The sequence below is a fragment of the Labrus mixtus genome, chromosome 20 (genome assembly GCF_963584025.1).
Source record: "Labrus mixtus chromosome 20, fLabMix1.1, whole genome shotgun sequence".
In the NCBI taxonomy this organism is placed as follows: Eukaryota; Metazoa; Chordata; class Actinopteri; order Labriformes; family Labridae; genus Labrus; species Labrus mixtus.
The window spans coordinates 16,418,787-16,441,843 of record NC_083631.1 but is presented as its reverse complement, the minus strand read 5'-3'; the positions used below and the strand labels follow the sequence as shown (position 1 = coordinate 16,441,843).

The 23,057-nt window shown below is 40.9% G+C and overlaps 1 protein-coding gene across 1 annotated transcript in view; it reads left to right on the top strand.

The window, feature by feature from the left end:
- syt3 (synaptotagmin III) overlaps positions 1–18,152 on the top strand; it is a 33,692-nt gene extending 15,540 nt beyond the window's left edge. Inside the window, exons 7-13 of the mRNA XM_061065609.1 lie at positions 2,833–2,959; positions 6,826–7,044; positions 8,968–9,088; positions 10,282–10,453; positions 11,136–11,265; positions 13,882–13,975; positions 14,426–18,152. Coding sequence (XP_060921592.1) covers positions 2,833–2,959; positions 6,826–7,044; positions 8,968–9,088; positions 10,282–10,453; positions 11,136–11,265; positions 13,882–13,971 — 859 coding nt within the window. The 3' untranslated portion in view covers positions 13,972–13,975; positions 14,426–18,152. The remainder of the gene's footprint in view (positions 1–2,832; positions 2,960–6,825; positions 7,045–8,967; positions 9,089–10,281; positions 10,454–11,135; positions 11,266–13,881; positions 13,976–14,425) is intronic.
- Positions 18,153–23,057: the final 4,905 nt, after the last annotated feature.

Genomic DNA, 23,057 nt, shown 5'->3' with positions numbered 1-23,057 from the left:
TCAATCTTCCTCAGATCCTCTGGGAAAGACATTTCTATTGACAACCCCATTAAAAGCTGACACATTTTCCTCTGTGGGAATAACAGCTAGCTTTCAGGGCATTGTCTGCCAGGAATAAGGCCGTGAATTTTTTCGCTCTCCGCTCGAGCAGTAATAGGTACATTCTTCTGCAGCACGCCTCACGGATTGTGTGAAAACCTCGGTTGCGGTTCACGTCTTGCTCTATAATAAGACATGTGATGGGAAGCGAAACCTGCGACAGCGTGTGAGTGAATGAACAAAAGCATGTAAAATGCAGAATGATCTCTCTTTTTTTCCTGCTGTTTCCATTTGGGAATTGTCTCCGCCGTCACATGTCTCCAAATCCGACTGGATTAATAATCATTAGATGCATATTTGAATCGGTCAGGGTTTTCTTGTTAAAATATTTATCTGGCTGAGCTGGGAATGTAATTCTCCCCAGTAATTGGCCCTGTATATCATCTCCCTGATTCAATGTGATTGCAGAGTGGGCATGTTTATCCAATTGCCTTAATTGGATGTGATTCAGAGGTAAACACATGTCTGGATTGGCCACGGTCATATTGTCAACAAGCGTATCTTGTCTTTGATTGGTGCACATGGACAGTGGATCATATAAGTGTCCAGGGTCACTGTTGACGTTTGCCCTGCGTGTCCTCCCTGAGCCCCAAAGTTCACACTGCTCTCCTATAGCAGCTAATGAAGTGCTGACACGCTGGTTAACAGGCAGAGACACAGTCTAATGAGGTCTGATTAAAGGCCTCCGGGCTGTCTTCATCTTCATCTGCCAATTAAATACAGAATAAACGGCACGTGTGACGCAGCCATGACTCTGCATGGACTACTCCAACGTAAAGATGTGGATATTATTTGTGTTATATTTACTGTTTTTAAATAAGAAGATGTTGAGACATGCTACACACACTGTATATAGACTGACATAAACACACATGCACAAACAGGATCCTATGGAAATTCACTAATGGAGTGATATTCATTCCATTGAAGTATTTTATTATTTTCAGTCACATACACATTCAAATTTGAAACTCAACCCCTGTTAAATGTCCTTTTAGAAGTAAAAACAAAATCTGATGAAAATTTGGAAGCCATAAGTCACTGGTTGCAGCTCTTTGTGTTTTAATATTTTCTATTTTATTCTCTTTGAAATCAAAGTGACCTCATTAGTTTTGGGTTTAAGACTTTTAGTGGGACAATGCAGGATGTTTTTAGATTCAAATTAAACTAAACTGTGATGGTCATTAGGACCTGTGATGTTTTCATACATTTTAAAAGGGTCATATTATGCTTTTTCTGGTTTTATATGCTCTTTAGTGTGTTTTCCAAGTGTCCTGTGCATGTTTAGGCACATCTATGTGCAAAAATTCAAAGTCTGCGGAAACGCGGCTTCTCCTACGTCCTCCTGTTAGCTGCAGCATTAGCTGCATGTAACGCTCGGTTCTAGCCCCGCTCGAAAAAAAATTGTCAGTGTGACGTCTTGTCAGTGTGAGATCACTGATCTAAGCCCATTGGCTCGTTGTGGCAAGCCCAGCAGCTCATGTTGCACGCCCGTTAACTTCTGTAGCACGCCCACGATATGCCGTGGCCTGCGGTAGCACAGTAGCGCTAAGGTGCTAATGTTTTTGCTCCCTGGCCCTTGGAGCCAGAGTGGCTGAGCGACTGACCAATCACGACAGAGCCGACAGGCCGACCAATCAGATCAGACTTGGCACACGTGGGGACTCTGAACGTGGGCACTTCAGAGCCTTAGAGAGAGAGAGTCAGAAGCGAGCTGGTGCATGGAGCGGCAGTACATGAAAACAGACACTTTTTTCAAACTTTAGCTATTGTGAACATACTTTAGTAGGTACATAGATTAAATATACAAACCCCAAAAAGGGCATAATATGACCTCTTTAAGGTCCAAAAAGTTATAGGAGAATCTCATTACATATGACTCCTATATGTAAGAACAAGTTTTATTTATGGCCAAACATTAAACTGAAAATATAGACGTGTCTCTTCACAAAGAAATCTGACTTAAGCAGCAGCAGCATTCAACAAATTTAAGCATCTAAAGGTAGAATTACTTTTTAAAAAATCGTCCTTTTCAATCAGATTTAGGGGTTGTAGCAACATTTAAAAAGGTACTACATAGTTTTTGTTGTGGCTACAACAGGTTCTCAGACAAAGAAGGTATAATTAGAATATGCTTTATTATTGAAGAAACTTTGATTCATTAAGCTTTCAGATTTCTGCACACACAAGAAAGCTAAAGACAGGTGAATGCTCATGTAACTGTTTTTCATTGTGTGTCTGATTTGTGTAAACAACTCTCTATATGTTGCACAGAGTGAGAAACGTGTGAAAGATTATCCATGAGTTCAGCTCTGACCAGACTCTGTACATCTGTGCTTACTGTGCTTACATTCAACATTGCTGATGGTGCAACCTTAAAACAGCTGCAGGGATGACACGCACACACACACACACACACACACACACACACACACACACACACACACACACACACATTCACACAAACACACAAACACACATGCTATTTTGGCTCTTCCTTGCTTCAGAGACACGGAACCTCCCACGCTATTATGTGTGCACAAAGCCTGCAAAGGTGTGTGTTTATGGGTGTGTGTGTGTGTGTGTGTGTGTGTGTGGGTTGATCCTGTCTGGGTCTCAGAGGGTGTTGGTGTAAATTTGTGCGACCCCGGCCTTTAAAGTCTTCTTTTTTATCAGCATGTGAAATTCTAATGGGGTTTGATGTGTGTGTGTGTGTGTGTGTGTTTGTGTTAGTACGGAGCAGCTGGTGGTGAAGATCTTAAAAGCTCTGGACCTGCCAGCGAAGGATGCCAACGGCTTCTCCGACCCGTATGTGAAGATCTACCTACTGCCAGACAGGAAGAAGAAATTCCAGACCAAGGTAAATCCCCCCCCCCCCCCACCATGTCCAAACCAAACTCAACCTGTATCCTCGGTAACAAACTGCGAGTGAAAACGCCTGTTTTCTCTCTCGCTGTTTCCCGCTTCCTCATGGGAAATCATTACAGTTTCACTTATGTAATCTAATCTAATCTTGGGCATAATTTATTTAAGATAATGTGCTCGGGACTATTACAGAGCACCGCTCCTCCGCTCCTGTGTTATTCTGCTGTTTGAGGACAGTTAAGTCAATATTGAGGGTTCATTTCTGGATGTTCTGTCTGAGGAAACTTACCCTTAGCCCTAGAGATTTAGTCTCTGAGGAAAACCTCATGACTTATGAGCTCAGAGGCTTCACAAATGGGAGTTGTACTTCTCTGTGTTTTATCCGTAAATATCACAGGTTTCTTTTTGTTCAGCGCTTGAAATGTCTCCCTTTTGGTTTCCCCCCCTCTTTTGTGCGACTGTCTGTTGTATTTCACAAAAAGCCTCTTCGCTCGTTGAAAAGCGTGAATGCTTCAGTCATTTGCATAATGCTGCTCCGCTTTTGTTCAGAGTGTAGATGATTGTTTAATTTCAATCACATTCTCATTAACATGGGATTTTTTACAGCACTCCCATTTCCCCCCGCTTTTGTCCCTCCAGCTCATTTCTCTAAAGAGGAACAGATATCACCTACTGGAGAAGATCTCCCTGCCATTTCCGTTTCTATTATTTCCACCAGCCGTGTGTTTTTAAAAAAAATCCAAAGCTAACAAGTAATCATCAAGTGCTAATAAGCCAGAGTGACAGGCCCGCTCATGCAGCGGCAAAAGTTAGATTTGGAAAAGCGAGTGTGTGTCACATTTTAATTATCCCAGGCTTTATTGCATGACAGAGTTTATATCGAATGCTTTCATGGCAATTAAATCCCGGCAGCAAATCAACAAATAGTCAAAATTCAGTTTTTTTTCTGAGATTGAAAGCAAAGAGGTTTTCTATGTGTTCAAATGTGACGAGCAGGAAATTACAGCTCGCTTGCCATCACACTGCATCCTCTGATTTCAAAATGATCCGTTTTATTTGAATTGTGCAGAGAAAGCAGACGGAGAAGGCTGAAAACATGAGGTGGAATTACTTTGATCCCCGTTGAAATGTGCAAAAAAAACATAACTCCTGCACCTTGTACGCGTTGTGTAAGGGAAATATATTGAGTTTTGAATTTACTATATGGCCTTTATTTGATTTCAGCAGGTTTGATATGATTCCCCCCTCCCATAAGAAAAGGTGAAATTCACTTTTTCCCTCAAGGCCGAGGATCAAGGTCAGCGTGTGTGGATCAGGTTGATTATGTTGCTCAAGGACACGTCAGCTGCTACAGCCCGAACACGATTCATCAAACCTCTCCTCATATGTCTTATTTTGTGTGGTTATGCGGCTCTGTTTGAAAGCATGACATTTACATGGAATAATGTCAGCACAATTCCATTCATCCTAGAGGCGGTTAAAGCTTTTATATTTAACACAAAGCTCTGGTCGCTGTTCTGTGAGAGAGGGGAAAAAAGCAGGGAGGCCTTTTATGTTTCCAATTTGTTTTTACATACAAAAGAAAAGAACGTGGTTTGCAGGAGCAGAAAAAGAAAAATTCACTTGGAAAAAGAATTTGTAGAAAAACACAACGGCAATGAAAGCAAATTGCTTCAGATTTGACTAAAAACAGAAAAAGAGAGAGCATCTCTTAGGTTATCTTTTCAGAATTCATTTCAATTCATTCAAATTGCATTTGTTTCAGAATAAAATAGAAGAAGCAAGAGAACATCTAACAGTCCTCAGTGTGTTTTCGAAAAACTGGTCCATGTTGGTTTGGTTAAAGAAATAGAAACTGAGTCTGTAAAGCAGGTAGAAAAATGTACTTCACTTTGCGGTGCATGAAATTTTTTTTTTTCTTCCTGGCAGCAAAAACACGAAAGTCTTTGAGGATTCTGGACGCGTCTTCAAAACAGCAAAAGTGTTGTCAAACAAGCTGCTGGGCCTTTTCATATCTGGCTCGAATTTATGTCTGAATAAACCTTGAGTTGTGTCTGTGACTGGAATGCAATCATCAATGCACAAGTCTGAAATGTAAGATACAAGTATCTGTGTAGCTACTCAGAATATCTCAATGTGTGCAGGTCTAGAACACACTCTTTGTCGTATTATTTACAGACACCCAACATTAATCCACCGTGAGCGCAGCACGTAGCACCATTTAGAAAAAGAAGCAGAAACTGTCCTTTAACAGGCAGAAACCCTGAGCTGAACCAGACCCATGCTAACAGACAAACAGAAACAACAACAGTGACAAAAACAACAACAAATGAGACAGATGTGTGGCTACAACTCCAGTAATAATGATGAAGTTTGTGTGGTATTAGCAGGAACAACTCAGCTGTTCATTATACCATTTGGAGTTGAGCTAAGATTTGAGATTTACTTTAATAATGATGATAACAATAATGGACGTAAGACTATAATATTAATAGTTGTAACAGTTGGAGTGGAGGGAACATACAGGATAAGGGAGCTCAGGAAACCCGAGAAGATATATAGTTAGTATTATAAATGGCACATGAAGATGTAAAGTATGACATGCAGTGATTGATATGAACGCATACAGAGCGAGAGAGAGAGAGAGGAGCTAAGTGTTCCGGGTCAGTCTGCAGTCTAAGCCTACAGCAGCATAACTATAGGAGCTGGTCCGAGCCTGAGCCAGTCCTCACTATAAGCTTTATGAAAAATGTTTTAAAGTTTAAATTTTAAGCCGATACGTAAAAGTAGAGAGGGTGTCTGCCTATACTGCACCCAAAAATATGTAATGCATTGACAAAAACATGTGGGGTGTCTATACAGAGCTGAATAAGCATCAGTTTGAAAGATTATCAGTTTTGGATGAAGGGGTTACAAGGTGGGACAAATTGGTATGGAAGTAGTTATTGTTTCATTTACTTTGATTTAAAGGATAATATATAAGGAGAAGAAGCTCCGCCCTCTGTCACTGTGAGATGCCTGTCTGTTCGTTCTAACTCATGATGAAATAAGAGGAAACACAAATGAGGTTAAGGATTCCATGTTGACTCCGTCTGATGATTAAATCTGATAATCTGATACATTTGAACCTTTATTATCTCTGTTTAGTGAAATAATTTCCTCTGCTTCACACTGTGCTGCTCTAATCTCCGGTTTTACACATTCATGCACAAATTAAAAGCTTCTTTTTTTTTTTGGTACCTTTCTTTTATGTTTTAATTCTTTGTCATAATCCATTTATCTGATATCTGTTTCCTCACCATGATATCTTCTCCTTTGATTGTTGAATGCACCTTTTTAGAGCAAGAATAATTCCTTCAGTCGTCATTATCTTTGAAAAGCTTAAGCAGCTCTACTGTGTTTCTGTATGATCAAATCATGAGCGATCGGAGAATCCAATACACATTCATTCATTTGGTTTCTTGGACTAATGTGTAGAACCATTGATGGTTTAATCTATTAAATGTTACTTTTATTAATGTGTCACCAGCTGCTGTTGTTGTTGATGATGTTGAATAGCATGAATTCGTAAATTCAGTACGGGCCTCTACTTTAGGTCATAGTACTCAACCATCACATAGCATTACTTTACACCTAGTACGGAGTAAAGTCTGGTACTGTATGTTGGAGGCTAAAGAAAGTAGTCCCTTAAAAACACCTTTTCACCTTATCGTTACTAATTCCCGTGTACCCAGCCAGTTAATAATTCATAATTTCCTGCATCTACAAAGCAATGACACTATCATTTGTAGAGTGTAATGCAATAGTAGATTCTGACTCTCTCTCTCTCTCTCTCTCTCTCTCTCTCTCTCTCTCTCTCAGGTTCACAGAAAGACCTTAAACCCTGTGTTCAACGAGACGTTTCAGTTCGGCGTGCCGCTGAATGAGCTACATTCCAGGAAGCTGCATTTCTCTGTGTACGACTTCGACCGCTTCTCCAGACACGACCTGATCGGCCAGGTCGTGGTGGACAACCTGCTGGACTTCAGCGAGGGCAGCGGGGACAAACCCGTGTGGAGGGATATCGTGGAGGGCACAGCGGTAAGGATGAAAGCACATTCATTTCACTTTATTGTTCCCCAATGGAAGATTCTTCTTCCCAACACCGTACAGGTTAGACAACGATCAGCACATAGTAACAACACAGGGGGGGGGAAACACAGCTTTCATAGTACAGTACACAACACTCAAAAAACACACGGCTGATTCAACGAGGCCTACTCTTATTCAGAGGAGATGGCTTCCACAGATTATTCTAGATTAGATCTGAATGAGCCTCTGGACAATATTTGGGTTGTTGCAGCAGGAAATGATGGGCCAAAAGAGAGAACTAGAGACAGGAAGAGAGCATATCAGACAAGACACAAGTGACTGATTCTGGACTAACTTGTTCAACAGTGTGAATCTGAAAGCAGGCCACAGTGATTTCTTCTAAGGAATGGTTTAAGCAACTGAATGAAGAAATACATTCATTACTAAGGACTGAAATGCAAAAAGAAAAGTACTTTTAAATTGAAACTAAAATATTAATCTAAATCACCGTATCTTGCGGAAATATCTAACTTTGAACAGAATGTACTGAATTGACCTGTTTTCTTATTCCTTTCTATGGAGTTGGTTTGCACGCCTAGATTTTGAAAATGCCATTGTTCAATATTGAAAGAGATGAATTACTTTTTCTGTAATCCGGTTTCATTCATCTACCTATCGCTCGGATTGAATTGGTGACATTCTTGAATTCAAATGAGAAATTCAAACAGGCAACCGAGGCAGATCAAATCAACCTTCAGGAAAATCAGCCACGCGTCTGAATGATTCAGATTAGCAGATGGAAACTGGAAAGTTGAGTTTGAACTTAAAATGACCTTCTGTAAAATGCAGAAATTGGAATTCAAACCGTAGAAATTCAGATAAATTGGTTTAAAGAAAATGTTGCATTGCCTTCAATTGAATTGTGTTTCATTACTTTTGTTACAGTTGATATTTCTTGTTCCTTCATGATTGTAATAATTACCATTTATCTCTACTTCAATACATCTCAGAGAATCATGTGCCTCACAGTTTGTTGTTTAAAGATCACATTGTTTTAAGAATGCACGGAATATCTTCGGCTCTGGAAATGTCTCTGCAGTCCAGATGGATTCAGAATGCCTTAATGTTAAAATGCAGCAGACGAGAGTCCGGATAGATTACTGGAAGGGCACCGCTGCTCACATCCAAACTTTTTCATTACGCTATGTCCAAGTAGATTTATATGAAATATTCATAGAGGGCTATTAGCAAATTAGACGTAGCAAAGTCTTCAAAAAATTTGGCATGGATTTTTCATTTATTAAATAAGTTTAAAGCATTAGCCTCTTGGCATTATTTCACTGTTTCTACTTGGGGACATATTGATTAGTGAGGCTCAGAGGCAGTAAGGGAGTCATCAGACCACAGTGTGACCTGAATACCAGCGGTGTCATTACTGAGGAGACCACAGGCAGAGAGACGATCAGTGCATGGGGAGATAAAGAATCCCCTGAGAATCATCACCTCTTCTTAACACTTTTCCGCCACTCTGAGACACAGACCGATTGGCGTATGATTCATTTACTGTGACGGCACTTCCCCTGCGCCTAAACACTCTGCCTGTCCACATTAGGACGTGCGCTGTCACCGCCGTCACTCACAGATGTAGCTCTTTTTCCGTCCTCGGGCCGTCAAACCAGAGGATATCTGTCTGTGAGTGTTTTTCCTGTTTGACTCGCAGCCGTCCAGCTCTGTTCCTTATCCCTGTGTGTGTGTGTGTGTGTGTGTGTGTGTGTGTGTGTGTGTGTGTGTGTGTGTGTGTGTGTGTGTGTGTGTGTGTGTGTGTGTGTGTGTGTGTGTGTGTGTGTGTGTGTGTGTGTGTGTGTGTGTGTGTGTGTGTGTGTGTGTGTGTGTGTGTGTGTGTGTGTGTGTGTGTGTGTGTGTGACCCACAGGAGAAGGCTGATTTGGGGGAGCTTAATTTCTCGCTGTGTTACCTGCCCACTGCAGGCAGGCTCACTGCGACAGTCATCAAGGCCACCAACCTCAAAGCCATGGACCTCACCGGCTTCTCAGGTAAAGGATTAACACACACACACACGCGAGCACATGCACACATCCTACACATATGACAAAAAAAAACAGCTACAAGCGCTGTATGTTGTTATTTCAGGTGTATATTTTATCCTCATTGATGACCATTCAATCACTCAGAATTATAAACGTCTATTTTCAAATCTAAAACATGAACAGAGTCACTTCAATGCCACGGATCACAGAATAAGAAGCAACGTTTCTCCATCAACAGCCGCCTCAGTTTACCACAATGCAATTGTGATGTTGTGTGTTGTGCATTGTTTGCCTCTCATTATCATTTCTGTTGCGTCGTCCTGCGAGCAAAAGTGACACGTTTTTGCACAAATATTTGGCAGAAACACATTTTTTCAAAACCTAATAAATCACTGACATTGAACTCGTTGGAGCATAAAGTGAAAAAAACAAGTAAATAAATAACCATTCATCTTTGCTAAATAATTCCTGGAGTTCATCAGGCAGATTGATTGCGTCTTGCTCCGTTAGAGAATCCGAGGGTATTTTTTTTTTTCCCCTTCAGGAAGTTGATTTTTAAGTTTATACATTATAAATATATATCCCGAAGCTACAAAGTAAAAAAAAAAAAAAAATGTTGCAATGCGTTTCTTACAAGACAAGGAAGCTGCAGGTGTAGCAGAAGTTTCCCCGCTCATACTGACATCCAGAGATGAGAGACTGCCAACGCTCAAATCAAATCCTTCAGTCAAAGACCTGATGATAAACGTCACGCCCCCTCAGATTAAATGAGATCTCAAATGGTAATAACCACCTACCGTTTTTATTGCCACACTGACTTTAAGATGATTGCATTGCTGGAAAGATGCAGCATGAAAATGGAGAGTGTGTGTCTGTGTGTGTTTTCCCTGACGGCTGTCATCTTGTTGCACATGTTGAATGGATAACTGAATTGATTCAACCTGTGCTGCTTTTCTCCCTTTGTGTTCTTAATCCAGCTTTGCCAAGGTGACTTGATTTTCACGCCTTTTATGTGTTTCAGACGAGAATACCTGTGAGCAATTCTACCTCGCAGCATTCGCAAGACTCTAATATTTGTCTCTTTTCTCACTCCCCCCTTTTCCCTTTTCTCTGTATCCTCCCCTGCTTCTCTGCCTTCACCCGTTTCTCCATCCCTCCTACGCTCTTTGTTCTCCTCGTTCTCCTTTTCTCTCCTTCAGACCCGTACGTGAAGGCGTCTCTGATCTGTGACGGGCGGAGGCTAAAAAAGAGGAAGACATCCATTAAGAAGAATACGCTGAACCCCACATACAACGAGGCGCTGGTGTTTGACATTCCAAATGAAAACATAGAAAGTGTCTCCATTATCATCGCAGTGATGGACTATGACTGGTGAGCAGGCCGATGGTGTTGTTATGGGGTTGATAAAACTGATGATTGCTGTGAAGCGTGCTGACTGCTTGCACATGCGGCGTGGTGTTTGCTGTCACATTACGATGGTGTTGTGGCTGTGTTGAACACAACGAGGGCCCCTGTCCTGGTGGAGGCTCCCCTGTTTTACGCTGACAGGCAGGCACCTCATGAATAAACATGATTTATGCAAATGGTAGAAAAAGAAGTGTAAACCCGACAGTATTTGTCTGTTGCTGCAGCAACACTTGGCCAATTGACGTGTTTGTCTATAGGTGCACCGCCTCCCTATTATGTAGTCTGCCCTCCATTTGGCATCTCCATAGGTGTGTGCTTTTGTATGTATTTGCTTGTGCCCGCTTCTGCGCTGACATCACGCCTTTTATGCAGGCCTGTGTGTATTTGTGTGAGCTGCTATTCAATATCCTTCCTCAGCCGCTTTACTCTTTTCCCAGTCCTCAAGGTTGATAAATGAGATTCTCTCTGCCTGTTACTTACAAGCCCTGTCTCCCTCTCTCTCTTTCTCTCCCTGCTTTAATACATCCTCGCTCTCTCTCTCTCTCTCTCTCTCTCTCTCTCTCTCTCTCTCTCTCTCTCTCTCTCTCTCTCTCTCTCTCTCTATCTCTCCCTCACGTCCCTGCCTCCATCCATCGCTGCGCGTCAGTATCGGTCATAATGAGGTCATAGGGATGTGTCGTGTGGGCAGCGAGGCTGAAGGTCCAGGGAGGGAGCACTGGGCAGCAATGCTGGCCAATCCACGCAAACCAATAGAGCACTGGCATCAGCTCGTGGAGGTAATGAGCGTATGATCACGTGTGTTCATGTGTGTGAGCATGACTTTGTGTGTAACTGTGTACCCATATGTCGCAAGCTTATCCTTTTTCCACATATGTAATGTTGAGTTCTTCAGTCAGGGGCTGATAACCAAGAAGATTTTATCACATGAGGATTATCATAATCACTAGAAGTAGTAGGAGCAGTGAAACTGAAAGATGTGCTGTAGTACTTGAGATAGCAGTACAGAAGTAATGGTACAGCACCATTAAAGGGATATTTTTGTAAAGGTTATATAACAATTGTATTTTTTAATATTTAAAAGTTTAAAAGGTTCCATTATGAGTTACATGCTGACATCCATTACAAAGTTTAAGTGGCAAAATGTGGCAAATGATCACAATTAAATTAGCTAAATAATCAAAAGGGTCGTTATGTGGAACAAATTTTAATTACTTCATATATTGTTGATTAATCAATGAATGGCAGTGCGTCATATTTTTGAAACTAATTATACTTTCCGAATAAATCAAAGAAAAATAACTGAAGTAAAGCCGTATTGGAGTTTAACGTTTGAGTATAAACAAATTATTAATCCTAATGTTGTAGTATGTGTGAAAGAATTCTATTGTTCTCAGCTCATAGTGATTACTTCTCTCGACCACTCGCATATCTGTAAAAAACATGAAGCTCTCTTTGTGTGTGTGTGTGTGTCTGTGTCTGTGCAAATTAAACCAAAAGTCTATGATGTGTTTATTATGTAAGCTCTGAAAGTCTTTATACTTGGCTAACCAGCTGCTGGCTGTAAGTCACCTCAACATGTGGCGTTCTATGCAGAAAAGAGAATGGTGTCCATTCTTTAACCTATTCTCAGGAAAAATGTTTATAAGCGTATTTCCCCATTTTTTTATGGAACAGTTCTCCGTTGCGCGAGCTAGCTGGAAATCCAAAAACAGAGACTGAAAAATGAACCCTACCATAGAGCTAAGATATGACCATGCTCATAGTGTTGGCTGCTCTGTGAACTCAACATATCAGTTTGAAATCCCTCGCTGTGAGCAGAGACAGTGAATGAGCGCTCACGTTCATCTAGGTACCCAGCGTTGCTGAGCACTGTGTCAAGTGACATATTGATTAATTTCTCTGTGGATTTAACATACTTTGAAATTCAGGCTAGTCAACTCCTCTGAAGTTAAGAAAACACTCAGAAAACTGACAAAATTGAGTACAATTAATTTAACAAGGCTTAACATGGGATCGCAGCGTCTGTGGATAAAAAATGTTAAATTGGTTAGCCGAGTGAGGCTATCATTAGCAGTGCTATAACCGCCAGCCTTTGATCCTCTTTGAAGGTTGACATGCCCGTGCCTATGCTGGTTACGCATTGCTCTGGTCGAGTAGTTATATGCCAGTTTAACTTGACACAGGCCACACACAACTTTATCTCCATTTTCTAGATCACAGTACTGCTAAACCACTCCTGTTGCAAGAAGCCTACAGTCCACTGTGCTGGTTTACATCCAGGTGGTAGAGCATTCTGGCTGCTGCATTGCAGTTTACACATAATATTTGACCAGGATCGCTGGCCTGAATTAATACAAATATTTATAATAATTTATACCAACAAGGTATTCTGGTCCCAACTAGCAATTTTGAAAATGTTTAACCCTTTAATCCCCTAATTGCACACATCCCTAGTTTCAGTTTCAGTCAGCTGTACAACAATTTAAGGCAAATGTATCTACTGGTATTGTTGAAGTCTGTTCTCATGAACATCTGTAGGAGTTTTATGAACAAATCAATACAGATTCCATTGGGAAATATTTCAGTGTTTTATGCAAATTGTTGCCTGCTAGGTCTGTAAAAACAAGTCAGAACGTCGGTCACATCAGTAACGAATTTGAAACTCCACATCAAGTTAAAGTATCCGGCCACTCTTGGGAAATATCTGTAAATAAAAGATGACGATGGAGGCAAACCAGGCTCTACAAAAAAAGGAAAGACTAGCTTGATGCAGCTTAAGAAAAATGAGATAAATAAACCTCCCTTCGGTCATTTTTGGGATTGTGACCTGTGAACATGAACTAGTCTGATTTTATTCGGTGAGAACTGGCTTTTGAGCTGGCTCTTTTTAAGGCCCAATGTGCACAGCACTTAAACAGACTTTATTATGAACTATAAATATTACTCTAACTAAGGATAACATAACTTCAGTGATTCATACTCTGCCATAACGAATGATTGCGGTAGATTTAGGTGACAAAGCTAACATCTTAGCATATTGCCTTGTCCAAAGTCATGTCCTTTTTTTCATAATGTGGTGGGTGATTAGAATTAGTTAATTTGATCCATTAGCATCCTTGCTATTGTTAAGGAAAGTGATTAAAGACATTGTGCAAAACAGACCACACTGTGTTAGCTACATGATAAGCATGAAGGGACATTTCCTGTGGACTTGAGAAAAATGTAAAAGTAAATGTACTTACTGTAGTTGCTTTCCACCACTTGGGCATAACAGTAGGCTATTAGTAGTGGTAAAAGCATTTAGTGACATATATTTAATCAAAATAAATGTATAAGAAGTGTCTCATTTGTCATGAAGAATTAATAGAAGCAAAATCTCTATTTCCCTGCAGGAGAAAGCAATTGGTACATTCGTGTCAAAGACTGCCACAGCATCCTCCCCTAAGCCTCATATCGTCGTGGACAGTCCTCACTCTGATTAAGGCTGTGAGTCTTATTTCTTTCTTATCAACATGCTTATATCTTTGAGAGATTATTTCCTGAACTTTGCATGAGTTTTTGTTCTATTATTAATCTACATACTGTAGAATCCATATTTCCAGATCACCATGTTCTGCTACCTAAAGGTTTAAATCATCAGACGGTGCAGCAGATGATCTGCTTTTGGATTTACACTGGAAAACTGATGGAGTCTTTAAAAGCATGTTTTAACTGAGCGTACGATAAAGTGGAGGCTGTGGAGCTGTCAGATGTAGAAGCTCTAAGGCAGCAGCATCTGTATAATCTAGATGTTATGGGTTATGTAATGCACTCCCCTCCATCTTCAACCCAATCTTACAGTACTGCATACTGTTTATATATTCTCTCACCACCCTGCTGTCTCTCTCTCTCTCTCGCTTAATCTGCCCCTTTTTCCTTATTCCCCTCTTTCCTCAGGTCATTATCATCTCCAGCTCCAGATGTCCCCTTCCTCCCTCTCATCTGTGAATAATTCTCTCCATCAAAGACAGAGAGACATGGAGACACTGCTAGTGTCCGACTGCTAGCGCTGTTTTGCTCCCGCTGATGAATCCTCAGAGTCCTGTGCTGTCTTTAATGGAGGAAAGAAAAAAATAAACGACATCCATCACATGCTACACCTTGAGCATCAGACTACACATTAACAAAACACATGCACACGCCAAATGGTAAAGTAGGACTGATATCAGGTGTAAATGTGGGATCAAACAAGGGACACACACACACACATACACATAAACACAGGGATACACACAAAGTTTGTAGTATGTGCGTAGTTCATGTGTGCTTCAGATTAGTGTAGTATTTCATCTAGGAGGAGTGTGATGTAACAAACTGTTCTCTCTCTATTGAAAACAAAACAAAAAAAGAAAAGAGAAAGCCATCCCAGAATGGTCATTCCAACCAGGACCAAAGGTTCATGCCCTTGTACAGACTATAAAAGAAGAAAATCACTATGTCGATATTTTTCTTTGCAACATTGGTGTACAGTATGTGCCGTACTGTATGGGAAGACATCTCATGTAGTACTCAGCAGGACAAAACATCCGAGGTGGATTCTTTTTCGGGCCATTTTGGATGCCTCCTGTGGGCTCCGTACCCTCTTTGTTTAGGACTGAACTTGCTTTTTTTTTTTCCCCAGAGGAAAGACGATAAAGCGTCTTTATTGATGTCAGAGGAGCTAAAAAAAAAAATGAGGACGGACTCATTGGTTTAAGCATGTTACGCATCCTTGAAATGTGTCCCTCTTCCTGATGCTTTTCGTCACTGTCCTCATGGTGCTCATCAGTATCAACTTTCTGTTTTGAGGTTATCTTTGAGTTTCCAACATTATACATTTAATCATGGAGAAAGAAGTTTATAATTGCCAATAATGGTCATCTACCGAGCTTTTGAGAGGGGTGGCTGAGTTGATCGTTGTTAAACCTGCAGACTTTTCCTGAAACAGGACTACACAGGTCGAATAAAACCTGCGTTAAGGATCGGACCAGCATCTGTTGGGATTGCACTTGCTGGAGGATGTATTCTACAGGGAAGGACACCTACACTCTATTTTGATTTTTTTCTATCATTCCAGATCTTTCTTTTCTTTTTCTCAAAAAAGTCACCATCCTGCTTCATCTGAGAAAATGTCCACATCGTGTCTCTGACAAGACTCAAGAAGGACACACACGTCTGTGTTGCTTTTATCAGTGTGTGTTATTTCCGTGTTTGTGGGCGTGTTTGTTTTGTATTTGTGCGCGTATGTGTGTGTGTATGCCTGTGTATGTGGGTCACTGAGACCTTGTATGTGACACGTTACCACCTCCCGTCTTGTCCTTTTTTTCCCGTCTTTGCCTCCCTCACTCCCCCCCCCCCCCAATTCCGGTCCCTGCATCCTCAGACTGTAACGCTTGTCTCAGAGCCAAACGTGTCTTCTGTCCCGTGTATTTACAAGGAGCCACTTTGTGTGTGTGTGTGTGTGTGTGTGTGTATGTGTGTGTGTGTGTGTGAGAGAAAGTGTGTGTGCACTATACGTGCCTCATTGCACTAGGTGGGGAAACGCTGTCTTTCATAGACATTAGTTTGTACTGTCTATGTCGTCTCTGAAATCAGCTGCCAATCATCCAGCCCTCCTCCTCCTCCTCCTCTCTTACCCATTGCCTGATGTAAGTAACTGTGTTGATCGTGTACTTCTTTCAGTAATTTGTGTACTGTATGTCCGAGGGAAAAACAGATGGCACAGTGACTGAAAACCAAACTCTTGGGTGTGTTTTAAATTCAATTTCTAAGAAGGAACCCCAAAAAAAAATATGGAAAAAAAAAACAAAACAAAATTTGAGGCTCATTTCTTATCAGGACAAATTTAGATCCCCCTTAGAGCAAGACAGCAGGGAGGAGGTGTTGCGAGAAAAACAAGCACCTGGAATTTCTGCACTTCCTCTGTAAGCCGATACAGATTTATAAAGCCATGTCTGTCACCACTACTACGACTACCACTACTGTAACCTCAGCAAAACAGCAGAACAACACCTCACTACATTTACTCGTATTGCTATTGTTGCCATTTCTATCTCCTCACACACACACATGCTTTTATAAAGGTGTGTGTGTTTCAGGGAAGGGATCTAGTTTCTGGCTTTTCACCTTTGGATCATGAAAGTGCATTTAGACTTTAAGGTGTGTTTGATGGAGGATAAGGCAGGTTAAACATCCTGCATTTTGTGAGCTTCATAAGATAGGGGCATATTTACAGGGTGGCAATTTTCCTCTGATGTCACGCTCAGGGTGGTTAGCTGACACACTGGTATAATCTCAAACCGATGTGTTCCATGTTGTAAGCCATAAATATGCAGGCCATCTGGACAGTGGGCTATATTTCATAACTCCTAGCTACTGTTTCCCAACGGCTTATGCTAGTACAACCAAATTCGTGGTAATATTTGAAAGGAAGTGGTTGTAAATTCATAACTTATATTGGCTAACATTAGCATTGTTCCAAACAAAACAGTACATAGTTCTTGGCTGTAACTACTTGGGTAACTGTCTGGCCAACATTATGTTAACAACACATCAGGTAACATTTCTTTAGCTAGTGTTTAACTCCCGAGTAAACATTATGTTAGCATTTCAGTCGCTAGGAATTCACTCCTTTCCTAAAGTGTTGTGTAACCCTACAAACCAGTAATATTGGCTTTAAGCTAATCTTTTGCTAATGTAATCAATCTACATCCTCACACACAGAAGAACAACTCTATAACAGTATTTTAGCTTCTCACAGTGAGCATGATGTCAGAGGAAAATGGTCGCTATGTGAATATGGTCAATTGAGTGAATTTAGTACGTATAGTATTGATCCATTGGTCTTGAGGCCTTGTAACTGTCTCTCTCTGCTTGTGTCTGCCTTATTTAGCCCCTGTGTTACTGCCTGGTGATGGATTACAAAACTCAAAGTCGAAGCAGTACATTTCCTTGTTCCTTTCCTCCCTCAGTCCTTTCCTGCTCTCTCTGTTTCTGCCTGTCTGATTACTGTCTGATTACTCATTCTCTCCTTCACCAACGCTTACCTTTCCTCCCCCAACCTATACCCTGTCTCCCCCTCACCTATATGTTCCTCTCTCTTTTTCTCACCCTGTTTCCTTTGCTATCTCCCATCGCTTCCTTCCAATCCCCTTGCCCTCTTTCTTTCTTTCTGTGTATGACGACCCCCTTTCCCCCCCTCTCTATTCTCTCTCGCTGTCTTCTCGTGTTAGTGCAGTTCTGAATGGTCATGGGGAAACATGTTTGCATGCTTATATTAACATGAATGATGTCAACTTGATGCAATGAAAAATTATATAAGTGATGCTTTAAGCAAAAATCTGACAATGAACTTGATACTAATACTACTAACGACGACTACATGGAGACCTAGCAATTGTTTATCTCTATGGTCAAAAACAACGATGATGAAATAACATTGTTTATGCTGTATTTATCTTTCTTGAATTGGTATTCTTTTCAATTGCTTTTTTATATATAATTTATTCAAGAGGTTTACTTTTTTATTGGTTAAAGCTGAGAATTTGTGTGAGGGGTTCAGTCAGGACAGCAGGATATCGGTGAATGTGTAAGTAACAGTGTGGCTGAAGCAGTGATAAAGGAAATAAAGGATATGTATCATCCAGCTTTGTGTTTCTCACTTCTTTTAATCCAGCGAGTTGGGAGCGAGAAGAGGTGCTGAAGCTACTGTCACACATCTCAGGCAGAGTGCTAAATATAAAGTGCAGAGCCCTGGGCATTTCAGATGTACACAGTCTATATTTAACCCAGGCATGGAAGGTAGGACACTTTACCTGGACAGAAGCAGCCTGAACTTTAGTTTTTTTTTTCCCCATCACCAACCTCTCAGAGTTTCTGCTGTGCATTAAGTCGTGTGTAATTATTCAGCCACTTTGTCATGAATTCTTTATTGTGGCCGCGTTTTCCCTAAATGCAAAGTGGAGCACGGCTGCCTGCCCTCCTGTGTGTACTTCTATCCATCTGGCCTGCCTGATTCTATTCAGTCCCCCTTTTTATATTTAAAAATGCTCATATTATTTGTCATGTGCTTATTATCTTGTGTGAAAGTGCAGATGCACGACACTGGTATAGCAATCAGAAAACTCCAGTGCTTCAGCATGGAGCAGAGGTAGGAGGGAGGCCGAGCTCAGATGTGTAGGGGAATGACAGAGAAGGAGGAGTAGGAGAGGATTAAACAGACGAAGGAGGATGAAGAGCGGGAGAATGCCAGTGAGGAGGAGGAGGAAGAAACGGAGGAGGAGGAGGACACGAATGGGAAAAACCTGGAAAAGAGAGGGGATACAGTAGCTGCATGCAGGATATGGATGTAGAGAAACAGAAGGTGGAGGAGGATGACTCCGTATATAGACACACTCATCATGGGGCACCTGCAGCATACTGACAGCGGTAACAGTTCAACAAGAGCAAAAAGAACACACACACACACACACACACACACACGTGACAACGCACCAGTTAGCACAGCTTAAACGCTGTAGACTGTTGCAAAAGAAAAGTAGGAGGAGGGGCTGGGAGGGGGGGGGGGACTGTTGTCTCCATGGCAACGTTCCCACCGTGCAAAAAAAAAAAAATCATTTAGTCGGAAAGACATTTCACTCAGTTCAGTGAGCTGAAAGAGGCAGAGAGGGAGGGGGAGCAAGTTAGTGACTGGGGGAGGTATGTGCAATATAGAGCTGTTTGTATCACACTGGAGGGATTTAGCTAAAGTAAGCTGACAGCAACACATTAGCTCTTATAGCTAATATATCTGGTTATTAAACATAATGATAATGAATTCTCTCACATGATTAAAGATGTATGCAATAGATTCGTGTTCTATTACAGTTTCCTTTGTATGACCTTTTGTAGGTACTTATGTCATATTTTTAAATTTGCCATTAGGCTGCTTCCATCTACAAAACCTTGCGTGACCATCACTTCTAACTTTTGTTTTCTTATCCTGAAAGCAGTGAGCGGGACCACTTATTATGCTACGTACACAGTTTTTTAACAACACTATAAATAATACCCCAAACCTTTCAAAATAATGAATTCAATGAATGCATGCAAGTGGAAACCTCAAACAGCGGGAGTATTAAAGTAGCTTGGCTCTGCAGGGGGAGAGTGTATTAAAACAGGAGCTGGGCTCCAGGAGCTGACCTTCTCTTTAAATTGCTCTCAAGGAAGAACTTTATGATATTCACCTTACGAAAAGAAACTTCTGTGAAAATTCCTTTGACATTATTTCTCTGGCATCACGACTTCAAATCAGGAACACTAAAGAGTTTGGCTGACTGTGGCTTTCTTTACCAAATGAGTAAAATGGAACCATTTAAACAAGAAGTGGACGGAAAAGTCGTAACATCTCCAGCACAGCACATGCCTCAATAAAGAAATTCCCCCAGAGACTGTCAGGGTACTATCACAGCATCCCAAATACTCTGGGTAGCTCTGGTAGCCCATTTGTGTGGCTGTCAGTGTATCAGCACGCTGGCTGTGATTACCTGTTGTGAACAGACCATCTGGCCCTCAGCGTCCCAGCTGGGTACCACGGTCAGGAGACGGATTGTCTTTATTGAACCACCTGGACCTCGCAGACAAAAAGCACCCAGGGACCCAGCATATTTCTCATTCATATTTTATTATATAATTCTCTGACCAAACAAAAAACAAAATGGAAAAAGGAAAACACTGTCAACTTTTTTTCCAAAGGCAAACCCCGAAGAGCAGCCTTCCTGTAATTGCTTGGCAACCACTGGCACCGTGTGTGTTGAAGTTCAAAGCAGCGAGACGCACCATATATCCCTCTGAGCCGCGAAAAGCTTCAGAGTTGCAAAGTAAAAGGGTGCCTACGCATTCACATTCTCACACACATTCACAATCTGGTCTGTCAGTTTAATTTGACCACGTTGCTCAGTCAGAATCAAAAGCTCTGTCAGCGGGGTTTATTATTTGCATCTCAGGGGCTGCCTCAGGCAAAATTCCTCCCCCAGATGAACTTTTCTTGGGTCACCGGAAGTGGCTCTATTCTCTGGTGCCAAAATGGAAAAGCCGCTTGAGCCTACAGCTTCTTGCCCTCCCCAGAATTTGGGTTAAATTGATATGGAGCATTTATTCTGTGGGAGGTTTTGAGTTTGATGAGCTGTGAAACCCTTCACTGAACGCTGCGCTGAGCTGCCTGGCTGGCAGGGCCACAGGGGACTAGATGCTATTGTTGGACCCACAGAAACAAGTGCTGCTATGTGCTACAAGTACAGGTTAGCCACTGGAGTATTGCGCTGATCTGACAGCAGGAGAGGATGCTGATGGCTAGTGTGGTAATTAATACGATGTTGTTTTCCCCTCTGAGGTTATGGAGGGGAGAAAATATAGAAAACACAAGGACAAGCTAAAGTTAATAGCCAGGTTCAGTGATTGAATTATTAAGTCACAAGTGTTTTACATGCATTTAAAGGTTGTTAAGTTAATGAATAGAGGAGACATTTTCTAATGAAAGAGACGACTGTATATGATGTCCATTACCCCGGGAGCTTTTCCTTTATGTGACTTTGCTCAGTCTAAATAAAGGACCACACTTACTATAGATAGACTGAAGTCCCTTCATGTTTCAATCTGTACCCTTGTCTCTGATAAGGCCAGACAACTACTGTACTTACTGTAGAGATCTGCTGACATCTCCTGGAGACATGCTTTAACAGCACTTACAAATCTGCAGTGATGTTGCAGAAAGCTCTTTTTTTTCCAATGTAAAAGAAAACTGTATTTTCTCTGACAGACTTTTACCTTTGATAGATTTGTCTGAAACAAACCCTATGTTTATAGAGGGCCTGCACAATAAAGGATTATTGCAGATATCCTTTTTCCAACTCATATTGGCTGATTGCTGATGCCTATTTTGATTAATGCAATTTATTTTCACCTAATTGTTAAGACCATCAACTCTGTCAAGTTTCTTTCCTAAACTATAGTTTTTTGTCTTCACGTCTTTAAGTGTCCTTATTTTACTTTTCATTAACAGCACTATGAGTTTTACGACAGCGCAGTTACACTAAGAGACCTTCGGTAGGCACCAAAGACCTCCAATAATGGCCACCTAGCATGTTTTCATCATGGATTCTGAAAAAACGTGCCCCTTGTCTGACCCTTGAGTGCCGTATGTCTCAGACATCACCTCACTTTTTGTTGTGGGTCGATATTCTGTGAGGGGGAGGGGCCTAGCACGTCTTGTAGCTGCTGCTGTCCACTTAATAACAGAATATGTTCAGTATGATTAAACTTTCTTTAAACTTCAATCCAGATGGAGGCAGAACAGTATTAGCTCCAGGGTTACATCAGTCTAATTGATCTTTGCCAGAGTAATTGGAATATCATTTTGTGCTGATCAGCAGAACAAAAACACCGTCATTATAATTTTGTTATTGTAATCAATGGTTGTGTGATTTTTTTTTTTAGTAACAGTCAGGGTTAAAGGAAGTCTTGAATAGATTCTAAATTCCACAATAAAAGAATTAACTCTGCTGCCCACCTGCTTTGTCTTGTTTTGTGACACAAAAGTGCAGGCCATTCCGTCTTGTAATATGATAAAAGCCTTAATTTCTCCTGAAATGGATGTTACATCTTCAGTGTTACAGAAATGTATCATGTTTTTTTTTTTTATGGCAATCAAGCTGATAAAAGATGTTCACAAAATAGTCCTAATATCTCTGAATTCACCATAGAACAGAAGGTCATCTAGGACAGGGGTTCCCAAACTTTTCAGGTCGTGACCCTCAAAATAAGGGTGACAGAAACTGGGGACCCCCCACTGTTCTTTAAGGTGGTTAGTTAGGTATATAACGTAGCGACAGCCACGCACACACTAATAAACCTATCCAAAAACTAGGAACACAAAATAATACAACAGCCTAAAAGAATTCAAAATTTAATTTCACTTAATGATACTGTCTTATACGACATTGGACTACTTTTTGTATATTTACAAAAATGGTAAAAAGATATACTTATGCACTTTTAATTTTTTTTATGGAAGGCATCTCGCGACCCCCCTCTTGGTGGCTGGCGACCCACCTTGGGGTCCCGACCCCCACTTTGGGAACCACTGATCTAGGACATGTGTATGACATAACCTAATCTGGATCAGAATTTGTTTGCACCACAAATCTGGATCGTGCTCTTTGAAGGTTTAAACCCTTTTGGTTTGGTTACATGATACAATAATTAACTGAGACAAGAAAGTCTTATTTTACACACTTTCCCAGAAAACTTAAGGTCTGATTTGTAATTTTGTAATTTAAACTTACAAGTGAAAAGTCAAATAACTTGCTTTTATGTTGAGATAACAGTCTAAAGAAGATACAAATGACATATTTTAATGTTTGGTGTACTTACTTAAAAAAATGACAGACTTTGATATACATACCTTTTGAATTTTTGTTTCAATTTTCAATTTCCGCCTAAACTACATGTGTGTTTAAGTGTGAAGAATTCAAAAATTGAAAATGGTATTGATAAAAACTTTGCATAATTGAAA